Below are 20,331 nucleotides of genomic sequence, written 5' to 3' on the forward strand. Positions count from 1 at the left end.
GCCTGGCAATTCTACGGAAATGTAAAGGCATTTTACCTTCTAGCATCCCTTCCACAGCAACTCAAACCACCCTCTTCTGTGAATAATTTCTCTGTAAATTCCAATTTCCATGCCAAAGGATTAAACAGAAGAAGACTGACTCCTTTTTTTACTGCATTTGAAGGGGTTTGGAAGTTCTTAATTTCTAACCTGTACTGCAACATTCTCTAAAGATAGACTCCATTTCTAAAAGCACAAAATAAAATGAAAAACTGTTCCAAACCAGTTCCAAACAGTCTATTTCCTCTCCCCTGCTCTCTCTTCTTGTGAGCATGAACCAAATCATATCTAGACCCAAAGACAGGTTGGCAGCATGTCACACAGCCAAGAAACATGTGAATTAACTGCACACCCACATTAACATATTGTGATAAATTCAATTGAAAACCATTACATCTAGGATGCCATCTCTAGCAAGCTTGCTTTTAGAAATTGAACAGCAATGTAAGTCAGGTAATTAAAATTGCTTTCTATAAGAAAGCATCACATTCTGTCTTTTCTCATGGTTTTGACTGGCAAGGTGTGGCAAATACAATTTCCAATTTCCTCCTGCCATGGACAGGAACATCTTCCACTATCCCAGGTTGCTCCAAGCCCCATCCAGGAACACTTGCAGGGATGGGGCAGCCACAGCTTGTCTGGTCAAACTGTTCCAGTGCCTCACCACCCTCACAGCAAAGAATTTGTTCCTAACATCTAATCTAAACCTGCACCCTGACAGTTTGAAGCCATTCCCCCTTGTCCTGTCACTAGACATCCTGATGAAAATTTTCTTTATCCTCACCAAAAAAATAAAGAGATGAGCAAATAAATACAGAGAGGACTAAAAAACAATATAGATTAAAAACCACAAGTTCAGAAGAAGATGCAAGATGAGAAGAGGCAGAAAACAAAAATACCTGAACACTCCCAGGCCATCAGAAAATGACTCATTGCTAGTGACATGCATTGTTAGCTGCTAGCACAGGCAGGACAAAACTGTTTTCAACAGTGCATGATGGAAATCCAATGGAGAATATAAATTCTGACATATTTGCTTTAACATAATCAAAATAGCCCTACCCTTTTCTAGAAGATAAACTTTTAAATGCACTTTTTAAAAAGAAAATCTGGAATGCCAGGTGACACCATTTCTGAAAAAAACAATCCCAATGTGTAAGGAAATAATAATTTATTTAGTATATGTGGAATCACACAGATTAAGAGATAAAGCAAGTATCAAGTGGCAAAGGAAATAAGAGACAATGAAACAAAGAGATTGAGTAAACTATTTTCTTTCCATAAACAATACAGGAAAACACCATCAAGGAAATAAAAGTTATTACACATCCTTCACTATGTAAAAGCAATGGGTACCACAGGAATAATGGACATCACCATCAGAAGGGATGCTCATGGAAAAGGATCACAGAGTCACTCGGGTTGAAAAAGACCTCAAAGGTCAGCCACTCCCAGCTCCTCCTCAAAGCAGGTCAGAGTCAGTTCCCAAAACGGTTTAAAAATATTTTGAAGTTCAATTCCTTGTTTACATAGCTGTGTAATTACACACAGTGCTGAAATCCAGTGGGGGACCCTATCTGCAATTACTTATGCCAAGTACAGACAACAGAGATCATGGCATAAAGGTGATACTCAGACAACATAAATCACACCTAAACACCTTTGTTTAGTATTTCCTTTTAGACTGCCCCTGCCCAGACCCCAGTCTATCTGAATTGCATTTCAGAGATAACTACTTCACTCTTCTGACTAAGCATAAGGACCTCTGCAGAATTTAAAAACACTTCCTTCTTTCATCAGTAAGCTCCTTTAGAACAGTAAAATAAATATAATTATTCAAGTTTTGAAAGAAAACAATTCAGACAGAAACTAGACCATCAAATGCTCCTAAAAAAGAAACCAAGGTGGCATGACTACAGGAGCTAGAATTCAGCCCCTGCCCTGTCCCCAAGGCCCATTACTAATAGCTGTTATGGAATATGCTCCCACACCACATGATGTGGTCACATCCATGCAGATATAAATATATAAATTCCCCAGGTTCAGTTCAGGCTACACACTGGGGGACCAAAAAAAAAAAAAAAAAAAGAGAGAGAAAAAAAAAACCCAGAAATATTTAACAACTTAACAACTTAACTGAACAATATTCATTGTCTTTAGATAAAAGCCAGCTAAATGTCTATCACAATGCTTTTCCAAATTCTAGCCACACGAGGAACACAGTGCATCTGACAAGATATGGAATAGCTGAGAGCCCAAGCTTCAACTCAAGTTTAAACATGTCCAAGACAATTATGACTTCACATTTTCTAAGTGTGAGCATGTTAACTAAGTATAGACAAGAAACTCTCAGTGGTCTAAAAAAGCCTTTAAAATAACATGGCCAAATTAACAATGCAAAAACTGGCTCTTTCTTTTCTATCAAGACAGTCCAAAGCAAGCAAAATGAAAAGAGACACATGAATGTAAAAAAAAAAAAAAAAGTAAGCAGAAAATATTCTTAAACAAATATTTATTTACATTATCAGTAATTTAAAACCCTCACTGACAGCATCTGGTAACAAGCCTTGAGATCAAGATTTTCTGCTTGTCCATAAAGTAGGTTCACAACCAACAGTACTTCCTCTGTTCTGCTCCACCAATGTATCCTTGTCTGAGAAGACCACATAAAGAGCACATGAAATGTGAGTTTACCAAGCTTTTATATTATTCTTTACCAACTAATATATTTGAAATTGATGCATTTCCAAGCCATTCACAGCACACCACAAGACAAAGAAGACTCTGCCATGCCATTAAAGAACGAGACAACAGCATAGCCAGACATGAGCCAGCCCTTAGTGCTACATGAAAGAGCTCAGAGATTATTTCTTTAAATAATTTTGCTTACAGATCATTTATTCCTTCAGTTACCCTCCTATTTTTGGGCCCAGTTCTCTCCTAAAGGGTTTCTGGAAGACACAGGCAGAAATCTAAAGTAGAACTCCTGCCAAATGTGTTTTGCACGGTCCTTTGTATAGATCTCTACCAGGATGCCTGATGCAAGGTTAATTACTCAAAATATGAACCAGGAAACATTGTGTAGCACTGAAATCCAGCATTTCCCAAAGCGTCATGCCTTGTACATCCCATCCCCTCTGCTCCCTCTAGAGCAATTCTGCAGTGAGCTGCTCCTCCTAAACTCACATCCCTGTGGGTTAGAGAACATTAACTGTGGCACACTGTTTGCCCAGGAGGCTGAGAGTGAAACTGATGAGAACTCTATCGGTTTGATTGAATTCCTCCTTGACAGAACACCACCAACAAAACAAATCCAGTTATGGTTATACCAGTACATTAAACACAGTTGGTGGTGGTGGCCTTGAGGCTGACAAGCACAGGACAGCTTCCATCCACACTATCTCATTCCCAAACTCCCACACAAACCATGCTGGGAACAGCGTGGGGACCACAGGAAACCTTGGGAACTGTTTGGCAAAATGGTCAGAACTGGGTGAGAACCACTGGAACCGTGTGACAGCAGAGACAACACTGGGGACAACAGTGTCCAGCAACTCCAAACATTCCCAGCTGGGCTTTTCACAGCCATGGACATGGAGCTGAGTGCTTTGTGTGCCAGAACACTATTGCTGGCTACAGCCATGCCCCTCATCCATACAAAACACTAGCACAGCCACAAATTAGCACAATTAGAAATGGAAAAAAAAATAAGGAAACTGAAATGATCAGTTGTTTTTATTTCAAAATTCCCTTTTCCAAGCTTTTCTTCACAATGAAAAGCATCTGGCCCATTTCTAAGTTCTAGTCTCATCCAGTTCAGTGGGCCACGGTAAGAAAAAAAAATTGTCACTTTCTTTTATTACAAGGAAAAAAGCTGGAGGTGAAACAAACACATAAGCAACAGAGAATGGGAACTAGGGAAAAAGGAACTGGGGAGGCTGGGAGAGAAAAATCTGAGGAAGCTGCTGAGGCTTTGGAATCAGCTAGCAGAAGTTTTCAGAGCACGTATCTCAGAGGGTAAGACGAGGCCTTCATCATCCATACGTCTAAAAGAAAACCAAAATATCAGAACAAACAGCCCAACATGTTTGTGAAAACGCTGAGGACAACTGTTTCACAAAGTTGAGGGTGCCAGAAGAGCAGTTACTTCACACTTCACTCTATTAGGGCAGGCTCCATTTTAAACATCTCAATGTGTACAGTGATTTGGCTGGAAGTGGTAACGAGAAGCACTCGCTGTGCCAAGGAAGGGGGAAAGCGAGAGCAGCCGAGAGGGAGAGCAAGTTTTTATCTTCAATTAGCTGAAAGAAGAAAAGCAAATTTCAACAAACTCTTTGAACTTGTTGCTAGAATCACTTGAGACTAAAATTTAAAGGAGGACTGGCAGTTATTGTACTGGAATGTGCACAATGGCAAAGTATTCCAAAGCAGGGGATAGGAAATGTATATGAACAATACAGGCTGCATAAAAGCAGCCAGTAATAAGGGTCTGAAACTAGAAAGAATCATATTAGGAATGGAAACAAGGGCATTTTAATGAATATAAAGGAACAGCATAAACTGTCAGGGATAAAAATGAGAAGAGATAAAAGCACAGCATGCAGTATTACCACTGTGCAGTATAAAAGGCAAACAAAGTTTCAGAAATATTTTAGAAGTAAGAAGTAAAACACAAAAGTCTGTACAAACAGTGTTTAGAAAGAACAAATGGATAACAAAACAGACTCAAATGCCATTTTCTGTATTTTAGCCTTCATAAAACAGATTTATTGTAGCTAATACTAGAAACTGATTTTGTTGCTAGACTAAATAATCAGAGAAATCCAAGTCAGCAGGACTGGAAGAATTTCACACAATGCTTAAGAAACAGAAGTAATCTCTAAGCCATGAGCAATCATCGTCCCTAATACAGTCCTGGTAAAAATGCCCTAAGAGAGGCTGGCAACAATGAGCTATGGCACCCAGAGGGTTTTTCTTTGCAAATTCTTTTCAATCCATGTGGATGAACACTGCAAGAAAGTCCCATCCTCCAGAACTTACATGACGACATTGACACACACAGGAGAGTTACATACAAGACAGGGCAGGGGCTGCAAATATTTTTGATTACAAGATCTTAACAAAAATCCTTCTGATAAATTGAGAAGTGGCTCATATCAACCAAGAGAAAATAAAGACTAGCAATCTTTTGAAGGATAAATCAGTTAGATCAATATTATGTTGCTAAAGAGGTTAAGCTGGTTCAGTGCAGAACAAAGGAGACAATCACCTGAAAAGTTCTGTATAAAAATTGTTCTCCATTTCAGCTGTGGAGTCTTAGCTGTGAGTAATACAAGACAAAAGTGGCTTAATCAGCAGTAAAGAATATTTATTTTATACTACACAAAATTAGTTACTGAAACCAATTGCCTAGAGGTACAGGGGAACTGCATTCACTAAATACTTCAAAAACAAGTCAGAGAATCATTTGTCAGAAATGGAACAGATACACAACACACAGAGGGATGAGCAAGATCACCCTCAAGTCTTTTTTGGCCATAGAGTTCCATTTATCTCTGCTGATACACGAAAACTAAAATATTCCCTTTATTTAAAATAATTTCATTGTGCTTTTGAACTTCACGCTTCAGGTAAAAGAACCCTGAATAATTCACATTCTGGGTTTATGAAATGGCTTACTAATAAATCTCCCAAATTTTCAGACAGAATTACTCCTCTCTTTATTAGTAGCAATATGGAGCCATCCTTGTTCTCTTGAGCCCTAAGAACACTGCAGACATCCTGCACTGCCAGACAGAGCAGGGTAAGACACCATTATTGGAACATCCAGGTTCCATGAACACTGGGATGCTCCAGAAGCCATTCTGGATTAGCTGCACCTTCCAGACTCACATCACTAAGAGCCACCTCAGATGTCAGTAAATGTTCAGGGGCAGACACTGCACATTTGGACCACATTTTCACTACCAAAAATCCCTTTTATCTTACTGTGCCATACAACTGACTCAATTGCACATGCTCCAAGGAATATAAATATATAATAGGCAAAGTAAAAAAATGGTAATTTTTTCTAAAGCTGAATTTTTTTTCCTGAGAGCCTCATTAAAACTAGTTTTGGCAAGACTTTATTTTCAGTAATAATGCAGTAGAAGAGAAAAACTCCTCATTTTCCCTCCCCCTACCCAATGCCAAAAGTCTGGGTGGAAACATCCTAGTTTGATAGTACTTCCAGCAGTTTCTTCAAGAAAGGCAATTAGAATGTTGATAAATACACCACTGAAAATTAGTAATTATAAGTGTATATGGGAATGGCTGGCAATAGGATTGGGTGCACGTGTGATTTAGTAGTAAAAATACTTCCCCAAAAAAAAGTGAAAATATTCTGAAAGAAGCAAGACCTCATTTGATTTCATTATAATGCCTATATATTGATATACTTGTAGGAAGGAGCTTCAAGGATACCAGAAATTATTGTTAACATAAAATATTTTACTTACATTGTTTTGGAGGATGCTTTAAATACTGAATTTAAGAATGCTTCCCAGGATCAAAGTGAGAACTGAAATTCCTCATTTGATCAACGCCAATGTCTGAGGCAAGGAAGATGAGAGAACAACTCCTCTGTCTATATGCTGTGAAGAACCCTCTCAACACCACCATTCCTTTTTGAACAACCAACGAACCAGCCTGTAAAAACCTCCATCTCCTGAATATTTCCTCCTCTATTGGAAAGCTCACAGGAGTCAGCCTGGAACCCAAAATCCCCCAAATTCCAGGGAGCCAAGGCTGCCCTTGGCAGAGAGCGCTGCAGGCTGGCGGCGCTGCCAGGAGCTGCAGCTCTGCCTCCTCCAGCAGCCTGGCCCTTGCTCTGGCCTCCTCCTCCTCCCTCGGGCTATCACAAACACGTTTCTTTGCCAGGTTAGCCCCAGCCCGGCTCAGTTTCCCAGCCCAGCTCACCACAAGCGCCTGGGTCAGCGCAGGGGAGAGAACAAACAGCTGGTAGCAGAGGGAGGGCAGAGCTGCTGCTCCTTTTGGCTGCCAGAACCTGCTGAAGATTTATGGTGTTTGGGGAAAATAACCACCTGATGCACTCCACACACTCACTCTCTTTAAGTAATAAATATTCTAGGTTTTAAGGGTTTTGCTGCTTTATCTCACCTGCTTTCAAAAGCACCAGTGCTCTCAGAAGAACTTACTCAGGGTAGTTCTTGAAACAAGTGCCCAAAGTTATTTTGACTAACAGAGGAATGGCATGAACAGCACTGTCTAGTGCCATCCTTCCAGTGGTGGGAAAAAAAAAAAAAAAAAAAAGAACAAAAAATGCAGAATTCAGTACAAGTTACCAAAAGTACAAGTTACAAGCAAAAAAGTAGCAAAATCTTGTTCCCCTGTATTTATCCAAATTATATGAACCATGCAGATTGTTAGAACTGGTGATCAAATATATTAAACATAGGAGAAAAGCTTTCAATATTTCCTGGAATTGTCAGTCACCTAATTATTTAGCAATTAGTAACATTTTAGAGTACCTATGACAGCATTTATTGAAAAGTTAATTTCACAGCATTAGTGTATAACAACACTGAAAAAGGGAGTGATCATTAGTGGTGGATAAGGAAATTCTATTTTCCCTGGTAATACATAACCCTGCTACTCCTCCAATATTGCTGAGATGCAAGGAGTTAAAAACAACTCCAACCTGAGAAAGGGAGAGCTCACCCATTCTCAGCAAGCCAACTGCCTTGGAAAACCATCTCTGAGCTGAAATGATGACAAAGAATAGAAATGTCCATTTCCAATTACTTATCTTATGAAAGAACAATGACAAGAAGTCAGTAGGAGTTAACATGCTAACAAGAAAAAAAAAAATCCACAAGCAAAGCCAAGAAAATGGAACTGTTTTTATTGTTTTAAGCTGGGAAAAGTCTCCAGTGTCACTGCACACAGGATGAAGAGATGTCTGGTGTGTAGATGGCTCAGAGCAGCAACCAAGGGACTGGGCAAGACATTCCTGGTGACCAATATGCTGAGATTTCAGCCAGCCGTCACACTGGATCTGTCTGACAGCTCTTGGAAGTCCTCTCATGACAAGTGCTACAGAAGTTCAGTGGATCATTAAATACAAACATAGAGAAACTAACAACTGAAATGTTAAAAAAAAAAAGTCTCCAAGAGTCCTTCACAGCAAGTCTGTTTCAAACTGGGGAAACAGACAGAATTACATCTATTTCCAGCATTCAGCTTAACTTCACTCACTCTTAAGACACGAGTAAAGACTCTACATAAATCTGTATTTTAATAATTTTGTGGTAAAACAATTCTATAAACCCTATTCATCACACAAGCAATTATCAAGAACAGAAAAATCTGAAGATTAATACAGATATCATTCATCTCCTGAGCACTGTGAGCCAGGCTCCTGTGCAAAAAATCCATAAAGCAGCTGGGGAATTGCTTGGTAATTCAAATACTGTGGAGGAAGTCACAGAACATGGGCTGCTGAAGAAAATGGCACAAAGCTCAGCCCTGTTCTGCAAAGAGCCAACTTGAATCCTCACACCTCATCTCCTCCTCACTCTGTGTTCCACTATGTGCCTTCTGGCTTTTGGCCAAGCAGTTTGATACACGTGGCTTGTAGAGGCCAGTGTTTGCTTTAATACATTAACCCTTCACTGTGCAACAGCTGTTCAAAGCTTGTCCATCAAAAAACCTCAGTCCTGCCAGGTAGGGATGACCTCCCCTGACTGTGATCTTGTTTAGGAACGTTTTTATTCTACAACACAACATACATCTTACATTTGCAAATGTTAAATTTTGAATTGAGAAAAGGGCAGGCAAGTAAAGACACAAGTATCACACAGAAGGTGTGTGATGAACTAAAGAAACACAGCTGAGCTATAAAGCTCCATCCAACACTTCAAGCTTCTTTTGAAATGAGAATAGGTATCTTTAAATATTGGCCTACCCTAATGCAAATGCAACTAAAGTGATGATAAAAAAAATCTCAAATAATAATTTCCTGGCAGAAATACTTATGCTTAAGGGTCCTCAGACCTTAACCCATCTGCACATGTGGCCTTTGAAAAACCTTCTGCAGCTCACATTGGCCAAAATAATGAAAAACTACTATGGAAATTAAAACATGAGTAATTAAAAAGGATGCACAAAATGTTCTCCACAATTTTGAAACCATTATTATATTATGCTTTAAACTACAGACATTTGCAAAAATAATTGATATTATACATCAAGATCTCATGGATGCTGAAAATAGTTTAAAGTGAGCTTAGACACTGATCTATAAAGGGTCATAATCAATGAGACTTCTGCTAATTTTGCTAAGAATCTGCATCTGTTTGTGCTGCTTATAATCTGTAGATATTAACAAAGATTTGCTACTTAAAAATTATTACAAAAATGTTTACTGGCCCTGTACAATACTATTGTAATACATTTTGATGAACAACCAGTTGTTCATGCACAGTCAAAACAAAACTCTTCCTCTAGAACTTCTTTCCAAGCACATTTCTATCCTTCAGGTCCCTACCCTGGAACTTTAGGTATAATCCAAGCAAGAGTTAAATTCCCAAGATTTCAGGCCATACAGTGAGGTGGCACCTAATTTCCATGTTTCCTCTACAACCCTAGCAAGAGTTCTTTTAACCATGCATCTGAAAGCTTCTTTCTTCTCCATCACATCCCAGCTTTAGTAATGCAACTTTATTATTTTTTTCAACTTTCATAAATTCAGTCTTTCTACCTTTTAAGGCAGAAAGGCAATACTACAAAAATATTTTCTTCATTCTTCATGCTTTGATTTCAGTTCTCTGTACTCTTCCTGATGCACCATAGCATGAACAACCTCCTTGCTCTAAATTTCAAGGCTCTGCATGGCCTGTTCTTGCTCCACCTCTTAAATTTGAGTTGCTGCTCTGTACAGATATCCCCTTGTCAAAATGTAAGGAAGAAAACAGGAGTGTTGGCCTGGCAGGAAAGCAGCTTTCTGTGAAAATCCTCAGGGTGACAATGCCACCCTGCTTTAAATATACCCTCCAAGTCGGATGCCTGTGAATCACCCCCCGATGCTGAGACAGCCAGGGCACTCCAACTCCTGCATGTTCTTTTGCTCACAGCATTCTCACAGCTCCCTTGTGCTTTCCCAATACATTTCTTACATTTACATACTGCCTTATCTTTACATTCAAATTAAGAAATTGTTTGTGCAGGAACAACCTTTGCTTATGCATTTGTACTGCGTGTAGTGTAATGGTGCCCTGGCCTCTAGGCACAAGTACAATATAAATAATAAAAATGAACTGTTCACCTAAGATCAACTCTCCTGACAGTGCCACATGAAGCTACATCCTTCAAACAAGGATAAAAGGCCGTTCTAGCACCACACTCCACCATCTGTACCTCTCTCCAGGTATTGATAACACGGATTCCCAGCTCTTCACCTACAGGAAGCCTCCACTGTTCCCTGTTCTTATCTGTGCCCACAGCACCCGTGGAGTTTTTACTGATAACCAGGCAAAATGCAGAGTGAGATGTGGGCAAGCACTGTCCTGCTGAAGGACCCTCTGCTCCCTTAACATCAGCCTGCTCCTGGGAAGGGCTGAGAATCCCTGGCATCTCACAGGAGCAGATTCAAGGCAGTTCTCCATCTGTCTGCTTAAACTCATCAAATTTGCTTAAAAACACGGCCTTCAAAGAAGGTAAAGTACCAACCTAAAGCACTCTCCAATATGGCACTGCTGTTTAATGGAGGCATCCATAGCTGAGGAATTATTCCATTCTGGCTTTGCCAGTTTAATGCAGAGCACTTCATTTTATCATTACTTAGACTGCATTTAGACTGAACATTCAGTGGAACATTTCCTATAATGGGATAAAGCAGTTGAACAATTTGACTGGCTAATAGTGATTTAGACATGTGATTACAGTACAGAAAATGGTCTGACATATGCTCTTTTATCTGGTTTACATGAGGCACATTAATCCAACTGGAAAGCACACAAGTGAAAAGGAAGACAGGACCAAGCACTCTGAAGGAAAAAATAGAAAATAGTTTGTCTCATTTCTGTATTTGCTAGGCTAGTTGTAATCTGTATTTTGTAAATAGGAAAACTTAGAAAATAAAACCATTTTCTTCCCAAAATGGATGCAACTACAAACCACCAGTCTACACCTATGTTGTGCAGGTTAGAAAATAGCATTTTTTTACAAAACCCTAGCTTCAAAAGCTTTATGAACCATGTCATAATGCCTTTACCAAAAGTACAGGATTTGCAGAAAGATGCAGCAGGACAGGGAGTACCACGCCAGCCAGGAATAATCAGAATGTGAACAAAAAGAGTATTGATTCATTTTAATTTTTGTCTCAGCTAATTTAATTTCCCACTTTCACACAAACACTTATAATCATGTCAGCATAAGCTCATATTTTACAGGAATATTTTATTTCTTCCTAAACCTAGCCAACAACATTCCCATGACACCAAAAACCTAACTGAAGGCAAGGAATTACCTCTTTAACACACACTTTTTTCCCCTCAAGAGTGCATACACAATCTCAAACTGGCCTAACAAGATATGTCAATTTTCACACGTAACACTATTTAGGTTTTTTTGGGCAGACTGGTACATTTCAGGTGAATTTGCATTTTTCTTGAGAAAAATTTCCCTCAAAATAAAACATTCAATGGTTTCCTATGCAAGATTTGGATTCTCTAAGTAAAAATAAAACCAAAGTATGTAAAGCTAAGCATAAAGGAGATGAACGCAAGAACTTCACCACGTGTACGTTTGCCAACTACTTTCAACGACCGCTATATTAAAAATTCTATCAGGAAAATACAAAAGATAATGAAAACAGGGAGCTGTAAACAACACACCTTCCCCAGAACCAGAGGGGACATGAAAATCTTGGCAGGCAAACTTCCATCAATGACAACAACAAAAAAAATTGCGTATCCCAAACTAATGATAGTTCTATCCTGGGATACTCGTGTATTTGTAAAAACAAACGCATATAAAAGATGCACGGTCTTCGCATGTGGTTAGGTCCAGCCCAGCAGAATCCCTCGTCATGTTGTGGACTTCCACTGTGACTTTATGGTCGGGCTTGACCTTAAAAGTCTTTTCCAGCCGAAATGATTCCGGCACGGGAATCGGCGGCGATGTTTGGGGTGGGCGTTCAGGGAAGCGCCAGGACAAACACGGCAGTGACAAAACCGAGCGCGTCCCCCAAAACAAAGGGAACAACCTCTGAACCCCGAGGCTGGGACAGAGCGCACAGCGCAGGGGCTGCTTTGGTCACCTCCCGACGTTCCTTGGCCAAACGTGCCGCCCAGCTTTGCCCTATTACCGCTGCCATCAGCTATGCCATGGCAAGCTCCATCCTACTCAAAAATAACCCGCGGGGAGCGGAGCCAGCGCAGCAGCGGCGCTTCCCGGGGCCTCTCCCCGAGCGCAGCCCGGCCCTGCACCCCGGGCAGCGGCAGCGCGGCCATCCCCGCTCGCTCCGCGGGCAGCGCTGCCCGGCCCGGCCCGGCCCGGCCCGGCGGGATCCGCGCCCGAGGCTGCGGGAGCGGGGCGGCCCCTGAGGAGCGCCCGGCGGGGCGGGGGGGGCGCTGAGGCGGGCGAGCGCCCGCGCCCCCGGCGGGGAGAGGCCGCGGCCAAGGGAGAGCTGCCAGCGGCTGGGAACGGGCTCCCCCCGCCATCCTCCGCCCCCTCCCTCCGTGTGTTTGTTGTGCTTCGGCACCGTCCCGCCGGCGCGTCCCCTCCGTGCGGCGGCCGCTGACAGCTCCCCCCGCGCCGCCGAGAAACTCCTGCCTCAACTCTGCGTGTGCGCGGGGGGTGCGGGGGTGTCCTCGCCGCCACCCGCCGAGAACCGTGTTTCCCTTCCCAAAAAGAGGAGGGGAAGGGGGGGGCATAACGAGGGAAAGCGACGAGGAACTACCGGCAGCGCACAGGGAGTACCCAGGCGACGCTGAAAGCAGCCGAGCGTCCTGGAAGGGAACGGACCCAAAAAGAAGGGGGAAGGTGCAAAGGCGAGGGGAAAAGGAGGAAGAGGGTGGAGGGGGAAGAGCTAAAGAGAAACTCCGAAGAAGGAGGGGAAGAAAGGAATAGGGATGATGAAAGAAAAGTGGAAAAGGGAGAGCAGGCGGAGGAAGACAAAGGTGAAAAAGGAGGAGGAAGAGGGGAAAGTGCAAAGGGGAGAGGAGGGAAGAAAGAAGGGCCCTTCTCAAAATGGCATTAGGCAGAGGGAGGGGGCGACGAGTAGCGAGTCTCCACTGACAGCTCTGCCTGCGCCTGGCCGCCTGCCCCGGCCCCTCTCTGCCTCGCACACACAAACGCTGAACTTACTTCTTTCTGGCTCTCTGGAAAGGGGAAGCGCCATCTTTGCGAGGCCGGCCCCTAGGTCTTTTGTCTGTGGCTGCTGCTGCTGCTGCTGGGGGGGGAGCTCCAGGCTCGGGGGGCTGCTGCTGCTGCTGAGGCGGCTCCACCACCGCCACCACCAGACTCTTGTCCTCCGTTGACATCCTAGTCAGCAGGACGAGAGAGACACATGGATGATGATGATGAGGATGAAGATGAGGATGGTGATGGGGATCCCGATGCTCCTCCTGCTCCCGCGGCTCCTCTCCTCCTCACCTCCGCCTCCTCCACCTCCGCCTCGCATCGCTGGCCTCAGCCGCCGCCGACCAGCACAGGTAGCAGGGGGAGCAGCATGGGGAGAGCAGGAGGAGGAGGGGAGGGGGGGGGGCGAAGAGAAAGCGCAGAGGACGGAAGGAAGGGTCTCACACACAATAACACCCTCCCCGGGCTCGGCGGGGTCTCTCGGGGCTGGGGGAGGTGAAGAGAGCGAGCGACAGAGACGCGGCTGGTCCCGCCGCTGGGCGCCCCCGCTCAGAGGCCCCGGGCGCTGGCGGCGGCTCCGGCTGCTGCGCTGCCCGGCTGCGGCGGCCGCCGCTTCATTGTACCCTGGCCCTGCGCCCTCCCCCCGCGCAGAGCCCCCGGGGGCGGAGGAGGAGCGGGCGGCGGCAGCGGAGGCGGCGGGGGCCGAGGCCGAGCGGAGGAAGTTTTGACAGCTCCAGCTGTTGTGTGTGTCGAGGGGCTGAGTCCGGCCGGGCTCCGCGTCCCCTTCCCAGCCGGGCCGGGAGCAGGAAGTTTAACTTTGGGGAAAGAAGGAGGAGGAAGGGTGAAAAAGGGGGAGGAGGAAGGGGGAGGAGGAGGCGGCGCCCTGCCCCCTCCCCGCGGGGTGGAGAAGGGATCCCGGCGCTGCCCTGGTGTGTAACCCCCGCCTCCCCGACTCCCTTCCCCCCCGCCAGTGCGACACATAGACACAGCGACCGACCGCCCTCCTCCTCCTCCCCTGCCGCGGCCCCACACTGCGCCTGCCCCGCCCGCCCACCGCCCGTCCCCCGGCGCAGACACCCATCCGCCGCCTCGCCGACCTCACGGGCTGGGCTGGGGCCGCGCCGGGCTGCGGGGAAACCGCGGAGCGGGGTCCGGACGGGACGCGGCGCCACGGGGAGCTCCGCGCACCGCACCCCGCACCGCGCCCCGGCCGCTGCCCCAGCGCTCCCCCACCCTCTCCCCGCCCTTGTTATTTCTTTTTATTTATTTCCCCGTGGAAAAGGAAAAGCCCCTCCTGGCTGCGAGCGGCCGCTCCCCGCACACGGGCTGCGCTCCGCAGGACGCGGCTCCGGGGGCAGCGCTCGGTGCCCGCCCCGGCGGCGCTCGCTTCCCCGAGCCCCGCGCAGCCCCCAGGGAGGCGGCCGGAGCCCGGCGGCGGGAGCGCTCCCCTTCCCCCCGCCGCGCGTCTGCGGCTCGGGGCGGTGCAGGCGGGGGGAGCCGCGGGCGCCCCGGGGGATGGGAAGGAGGGAGGGAGCAGAGTTCAGCGCTGTGTGCGAGGGAGACAAAGTCTGGGGAGCGTGGCCGCTTTCCAGCAGCTCCGGCTGGAACAGCTGCGGGCGCTCGGGGCGGGGGGGGGCTCCCCGGGCAGGGGCCCGGCTGGCTGGCTGCCTGCCCGCCCGGCTGCGGGGCGGGGTTAAGCCTCATTACACGGGATTTAACGTGTCCCGGAGGCCAGCGGGGACTCGGGCTCCGAGGGGAGGCGGGGGAGCGCCGCGGCCTCGCAGCCGGAGAAAAGTCCGGCCACGGGGCGAGGAAGCGGCCGCGCCCCCGGCCTTTCCTCCGGGCGCTGCCCCGACGCGCTCCGCTGCCCGCGGCGGGAGCGGCTCCAGCGGAGCGCGGCCGCCGGCCCGGGGCCCCCGCCCCAAGGGCACCCCTGAGCCGCCCCCGCGGGGCCCCAGCCCGGCCCGCTCTCCCTCCTTCCCTCCCTGCCGGGGCCGCAGCGGAGGGAGCGGGTCGGGGCGCGGATGCTGAATCACGAAGCGGCGCGCACGGACAGAGGAGCGCGGCGGTGACTCGCGCTTGGCGGGCGGGTTCGGGAACTTCGCCGGACTTGCAGACGTGGTGGGGAGCGATAGCCCCAAGGGTGCGACTGAACACAGCCCGGGAGCGTGTTACCCGTGGCCTTTGGGTTTCTGTTTGATTCCCAGTTGATAAAATGACCTGGGGTATCACTCAGGTACAAAGAAGGAAGGAGAGCTGATGTTAGTAGCTATTTTTTTTTTAAGTAAAAATAAACACAAAGCAATCCATACCTTTACACTGCTTTTCCTTCCCCAATTTTTCACTTGTCAGCATCAGAATACAGAATTAAATGGTGTGCTGTGGCAAATAGGACTTTTGCTGGCCTGTTTTGTTCAGAACCTTTTCATAAAAAAACCTTTGTTGATTCCTTTTCTAGATTTCCGAGTAATTAAATAGACCTTTGTGACATTTTCCTATAATGTATGAAATACATTAGAAAGTAATACATTTGTCTCCACTTACATACATATAAAATTATATGGAGCCATCCCTATTGTTCAACCGTGCAAGGAGAGCAGCTGGATTGTTGGTATGGCTTTCTTGGCCCTCTCACTGAAGATGTACTCATTTATGCCAAATAAAAAAATACATCTTGAGTAAAATGTTTGTGTTATGAAGTCTGTAAATGACAGCATGGGTATACTGCTCATACAGTTTCAGATACGGGATTTTAATGTGTTTACATGTTGTCTGACAGAATAAAGTGCCTTCAAATTTTGTTAACTCAGGCAAGTGAGCGTAATTTAACTGAAAACATTGAATGCTACACAGGCCCAGGCTTGGGTGGAGTAGAGAGAAAAAGGGCAGGGAGAGGGAAGGAAGAGGCCAGTGCCTCTGCCCAGTGGGATGGCTGGTGTGGCATTTGCTGGAGGTGCCAGGTTGCCATCTGGTCTGCTGACACAAATGGCCATCTCCTGACGGGCTGGCTGTGCGTGAGCCCACCCAGCGCTCATGCGCCACGGCCTGGGAGAGCCTCGGACGTGTCAGAGCCGCTCTGCGTGCGCAGATTGATTGGAGCTGTGACATGTGAGCACACCGTGGGCTCTCATCAACTGCTTGGTGTGTGGGGAATAGCTGCCACATCCCCTGGCAGATCCCAGAAATCTCTGGGTTCACTTGTCCCCGCATTGTTCATCCAGTCCCCCCGTGGAAATGTTTTTAATACCTTTAGATCACCTCCAGTGGTTGAGCTTCGGGATGTGTGTCTTATACAAAAACATGTAATTCAAATTTTTAGGTTTTTTTCTCTTTGTTAATACATTAATTATGTGTATATGTGTCTACCACAATATAAAATGGGAGTGGAGGCAGGAACTAAGTCAACACTGGTGTAGTGTGGTCTAGCACAGGAGAGAATTAGGGACGTAGCCCATGAGTTCTGCTGCTGTGCCTTATCTCCTTACGTGTCCGAACACAGCTGGGCAGGTCTGTGCTGTGAAGGGCTGCGGCCACTGCCGCGGCAATCAAAGGTGTGAAGAGCTGAGCAGGACTGAGAGAGGCTGGAGAGCAGGAACCTGAGGCGGAGATGGAGTTGTAGCAAACTCTGTTTGCTGTCACTCGGAGCAGGCAGAGGGACGAGCTGGGAGACGTGTCACCGCACATAAATCCAGCGTGGGAGTGCTCTGTTGATTCAGGATATTTGAACAGTTCTGTCAGGAAAATTTTTACGTTTATACCTTGGCCACACTAACCACCTATTATAAATTTTCGCTGTCTGGAAAACACACGCTTTTGGAGCAAATATATAATATTGAATGAACAGGTTGTCTGCTTTACTGGATGTTAAGAGATCCTCTAGCTCATTGTAAACTAACTCAGGTGAGCTGACACACCTGGTTTTTTTTTAAACTGTCACGGGCAGGCAGCATTGAAACTTTCAACTGGAATTTTACATTCTAGCCTTCCTTAAAATAAACATTTCTGTAGTTTTGGAATTGTTTCTGAAACGTAAGTGAGATTCTTGCAGTTCTGATTAAACAAGGCATGCTAGTGGTTTTAACTTCAAAACATCCTAAATTGTCCCAATGTGCTTAATAACAAATACTTTCATAACAGAAGAAGCTGAAGACAGGATGTTGTCTGAAATCAGCTAGTTAAGGAAAATTATTCTGTTACAATTAAAGGAAAATGACAACTGGAATGTAAATATAATTTTGTCTTTATACAACTAAAGTGGTGTATGGAACATAAATAATAAGAAAATTATTCTGGATTATATCAGAAATGGGATCCAGATACTTTCTGGTTTATGACATTTATTCAGAACTCTGCCAGTTTAATGATCATCCATCACTCTACATAAACCAAATAAAAGTTTAATTTTTGTTTTCTTCACACTCGTGTTCCCATTGCAGAAACGTCCAGTTATCACAAAAGCTGCATTTAAGCTACATCAGCATCATGCTAACATTTCAAATGTTCAGTATATTGAACCACTTTGTCTTACCCTGTGCTAAATTGACTGTATTCAACATCTGCTTACTTCAATGTGCTGCTCTGAAAAGTGCAGACAGTTTGGTGCTGCTGCACATCCCATCTGGTTCTCCTTGTAGCAAACTTCAGGATGAAGGTGCAGGGGCAGCTGAGTGCAGCAACCACATCAGCTGCCTGTGATATTTGTTTTACATCTGCATTTATATTCACCCAAGCAGTCCAGAAATAGCCAAATTACTGGATTTTTTTTCAGTAATAAAAAACCAAGACCAAGATAATTTAAAAGAGTTCTAGACAAAGCCTAAATCAAGTGACAAAATCAGGATTACATCATACAAATACGTGACTACTGGTTAATTTGTACTAAACTTGGCTGAGCTACAAAAAATGTTAGCATATGCTAATTGTCATATGCTAACCAATGTGTTGTGGAAGCCTAGTTTAAAACTTGAAATGTTTGTTTCTTCTTTTCATCAGTTTTGCTTGCTTGTCATCTCGTGGATCTGCCTTACTTCAGGCAGCAGCCCAGCCTGGGCAGTGGGTATGAGACACACACACACCCTTCCTTGAGCACTGGGGACTTTCCCAGCAGTTTGGGGGGATGCTTTTTGCTGCCATGGTGGGGGGAAAGCCTCAGTTCTCATCCTGAGCAGCATTCCCAGACTGCTGGAGAATCCCAGAGTTACCAGGGGCTCTGGAGCAGTGCACATAGTGGAGGTCCAGTTTGCCTAGAATCCATCTCACTGCTCTCTTTGGGGACATTCACAGCCCACGAGGAAAAACCATTTCATTCTAGTTGATGTTCTCTCACCTGCTCCCCTCTGTGAAATATTCTGATTTCTGTTGGACAGCAGCTGCACCCCACACAAATGGATCCAGAATTTGTAAGGATGTGGGGCTGACACAGGCCAGGCTCCCCATCCCTGCCTTGTCCCCATCCTTCCCTGCTCCCCATGTTTCCCTGCTGTCCATCCCTGTGAGCTTCCCATTCCTGCCTGTTCCCCATCCCTCCCGTTCTCCATCCCTGCCTGCTCCCCATCCCTCCCTGCTCCCCATCCCTGCCAGCTCCCCATCCCTGCCTGCTCCTCATCCCTGCCAGCTCCCCATCCCTGCCTGCTCCCCATTCCTGCCTGTTCCCCATCCCTGCCAGCTCCCCATCCCTGCCTGCTCCTCATCCCTCCCTGCTCCCCATCCCTGCCAGCTCCCCATCCCTGCCTGCTCCCCATCCCTGCCTGCTCCTCATCCCTCCCTGCTCCCCATCCCTCCCTGCTCCCCATCCCTGCCTGCTCCCCATCCCTGCCTGCTCCCCATCCCTGCCTGCTCCTCATCCTGCCCTGCTCCCCATCCCTGCCTGCTCCCCATCCCTGCCTGCTCCCCATCCCTCCCTGCTCCCCATCCCTGCCTGCTCCCCATCCCTGCCTGCTCCCCATTCCTGCCTGTTCCCCATCCCTCCCGTTCTCCATCCCTGCCTGCTCCCCATCCCTCCCGTTCTCCATCCCTCCTTGCTCCCCATCCCTGCCTGCTCCCCATCCCTGCCTGCTCCCCATCCCTCCCTGCTCCCCATCCCTCCCTGCTCCCCCTCCCTGTGAGCTTCCCATCCTTCCCTGTTCCCCATCTTTGCATGCTCCCCCATCCTTCCCTGCTCCCCATCCCTCCCTGTTCCCCATCCCTGCTCCCCATCCCTCCCTGTTCCCCATCCCTGCCAGCTCCCCATCCCTGCCAGCTCCCCATCCCTGCCTGCTCCCCATCCCTGCCTGCTCCCCATCCCTACTCCCCATCCTTCCCTGCTCTCCATTCCTGCCAGTTCCCATTCCTCCCTGCTCCCCATCCATCCCTGCTGCCCCTGCCCTCTCAGAGTGTTCTGAAGGCAGCAGTGCCCAGGCTGTGATGGATGTGCTCCTCACACCTTTGCACCTCAGCCTCACCAAACCCTAAGGCCTTTTCAACATATTAAGCTCCTTTGACTGGGCTAATGTGACTGAGAAACACACCTTTTTTATCCATTAAGATGAGGCCAAAAATGTTAAGTGCTCAAGATGCAAGCCCCTAGGGCTCGTCTATATATCGAGTTATTACACGTGGAGGCTTTTATCTTCATAAAAAAATGTTCTTTTTGTGCACGCCAGAGTGTGAATTTTAAACCAGTGGTTGTAGTATAATCCTCATGTAGACTCACTCATCCTGGCATTTCTGGCTTTTTTTCTTCTTTTTTTTAGATTAAGTCCAATTTCTTTTATTTATTTAGTGAAATCAAAAAAAGATACTCTGAGTGAGTTTGTCCATATGAGGAATTATGCTTGCCTACCTCTGGTAGTAGCATTAATAATACCTTCCTATACGGAGAAGCTTTGTCTATTAGGAATGTTAATTTTGCACATGTTTGCACTTATTTGCATTTGAATCATCTTATTTTTA

At 46.3% G+C, this 20,331-nt stretch overlaps 1 protein-coding gene across 2 annotated transcripts in view; it reads right to left on the reverse strand.

Annotated features, from left to right (window-relative positions):
* Positions 1–13,647, reverse strand: part of KMT2C (lysine methyltransferase 2C) — a 187,666-nt gene extending 174,019 nt beyond the window's left edge. For both annotated transcript variants that reach the window (XM_059469749.1, XM_059469741.1), the window contains exon 1: positions 13,408–13,647. In XM_059469749.1, coding sequence (XP_059325732.1) covers positions 13,408–13,583 — 176 coding nt within the window. In that variant the 5' untranslated portion in view covers positions 13,584–13,647. The remainder of the gene's footprint in view (positions 1–13,407) is intronic.
* Between the last annotated feature and the right edge of the window lie 6,684 nt (positions 13,648–20,331).

Source organism: Ammospiza nelsoni, chromosome 1 (assembly GCF_027579445.1).
Source record: "Ammospiza nelsoni isolate bAmmNel1 chromosome 1, bAmmNel1.pri, whole genome shotgun sequence".
NCBI lineage: Eukaryota > Metazoa > Chordata > Aves > Passeriformes > Passerellidae > Ammospiza > Ammospiza nelsoni.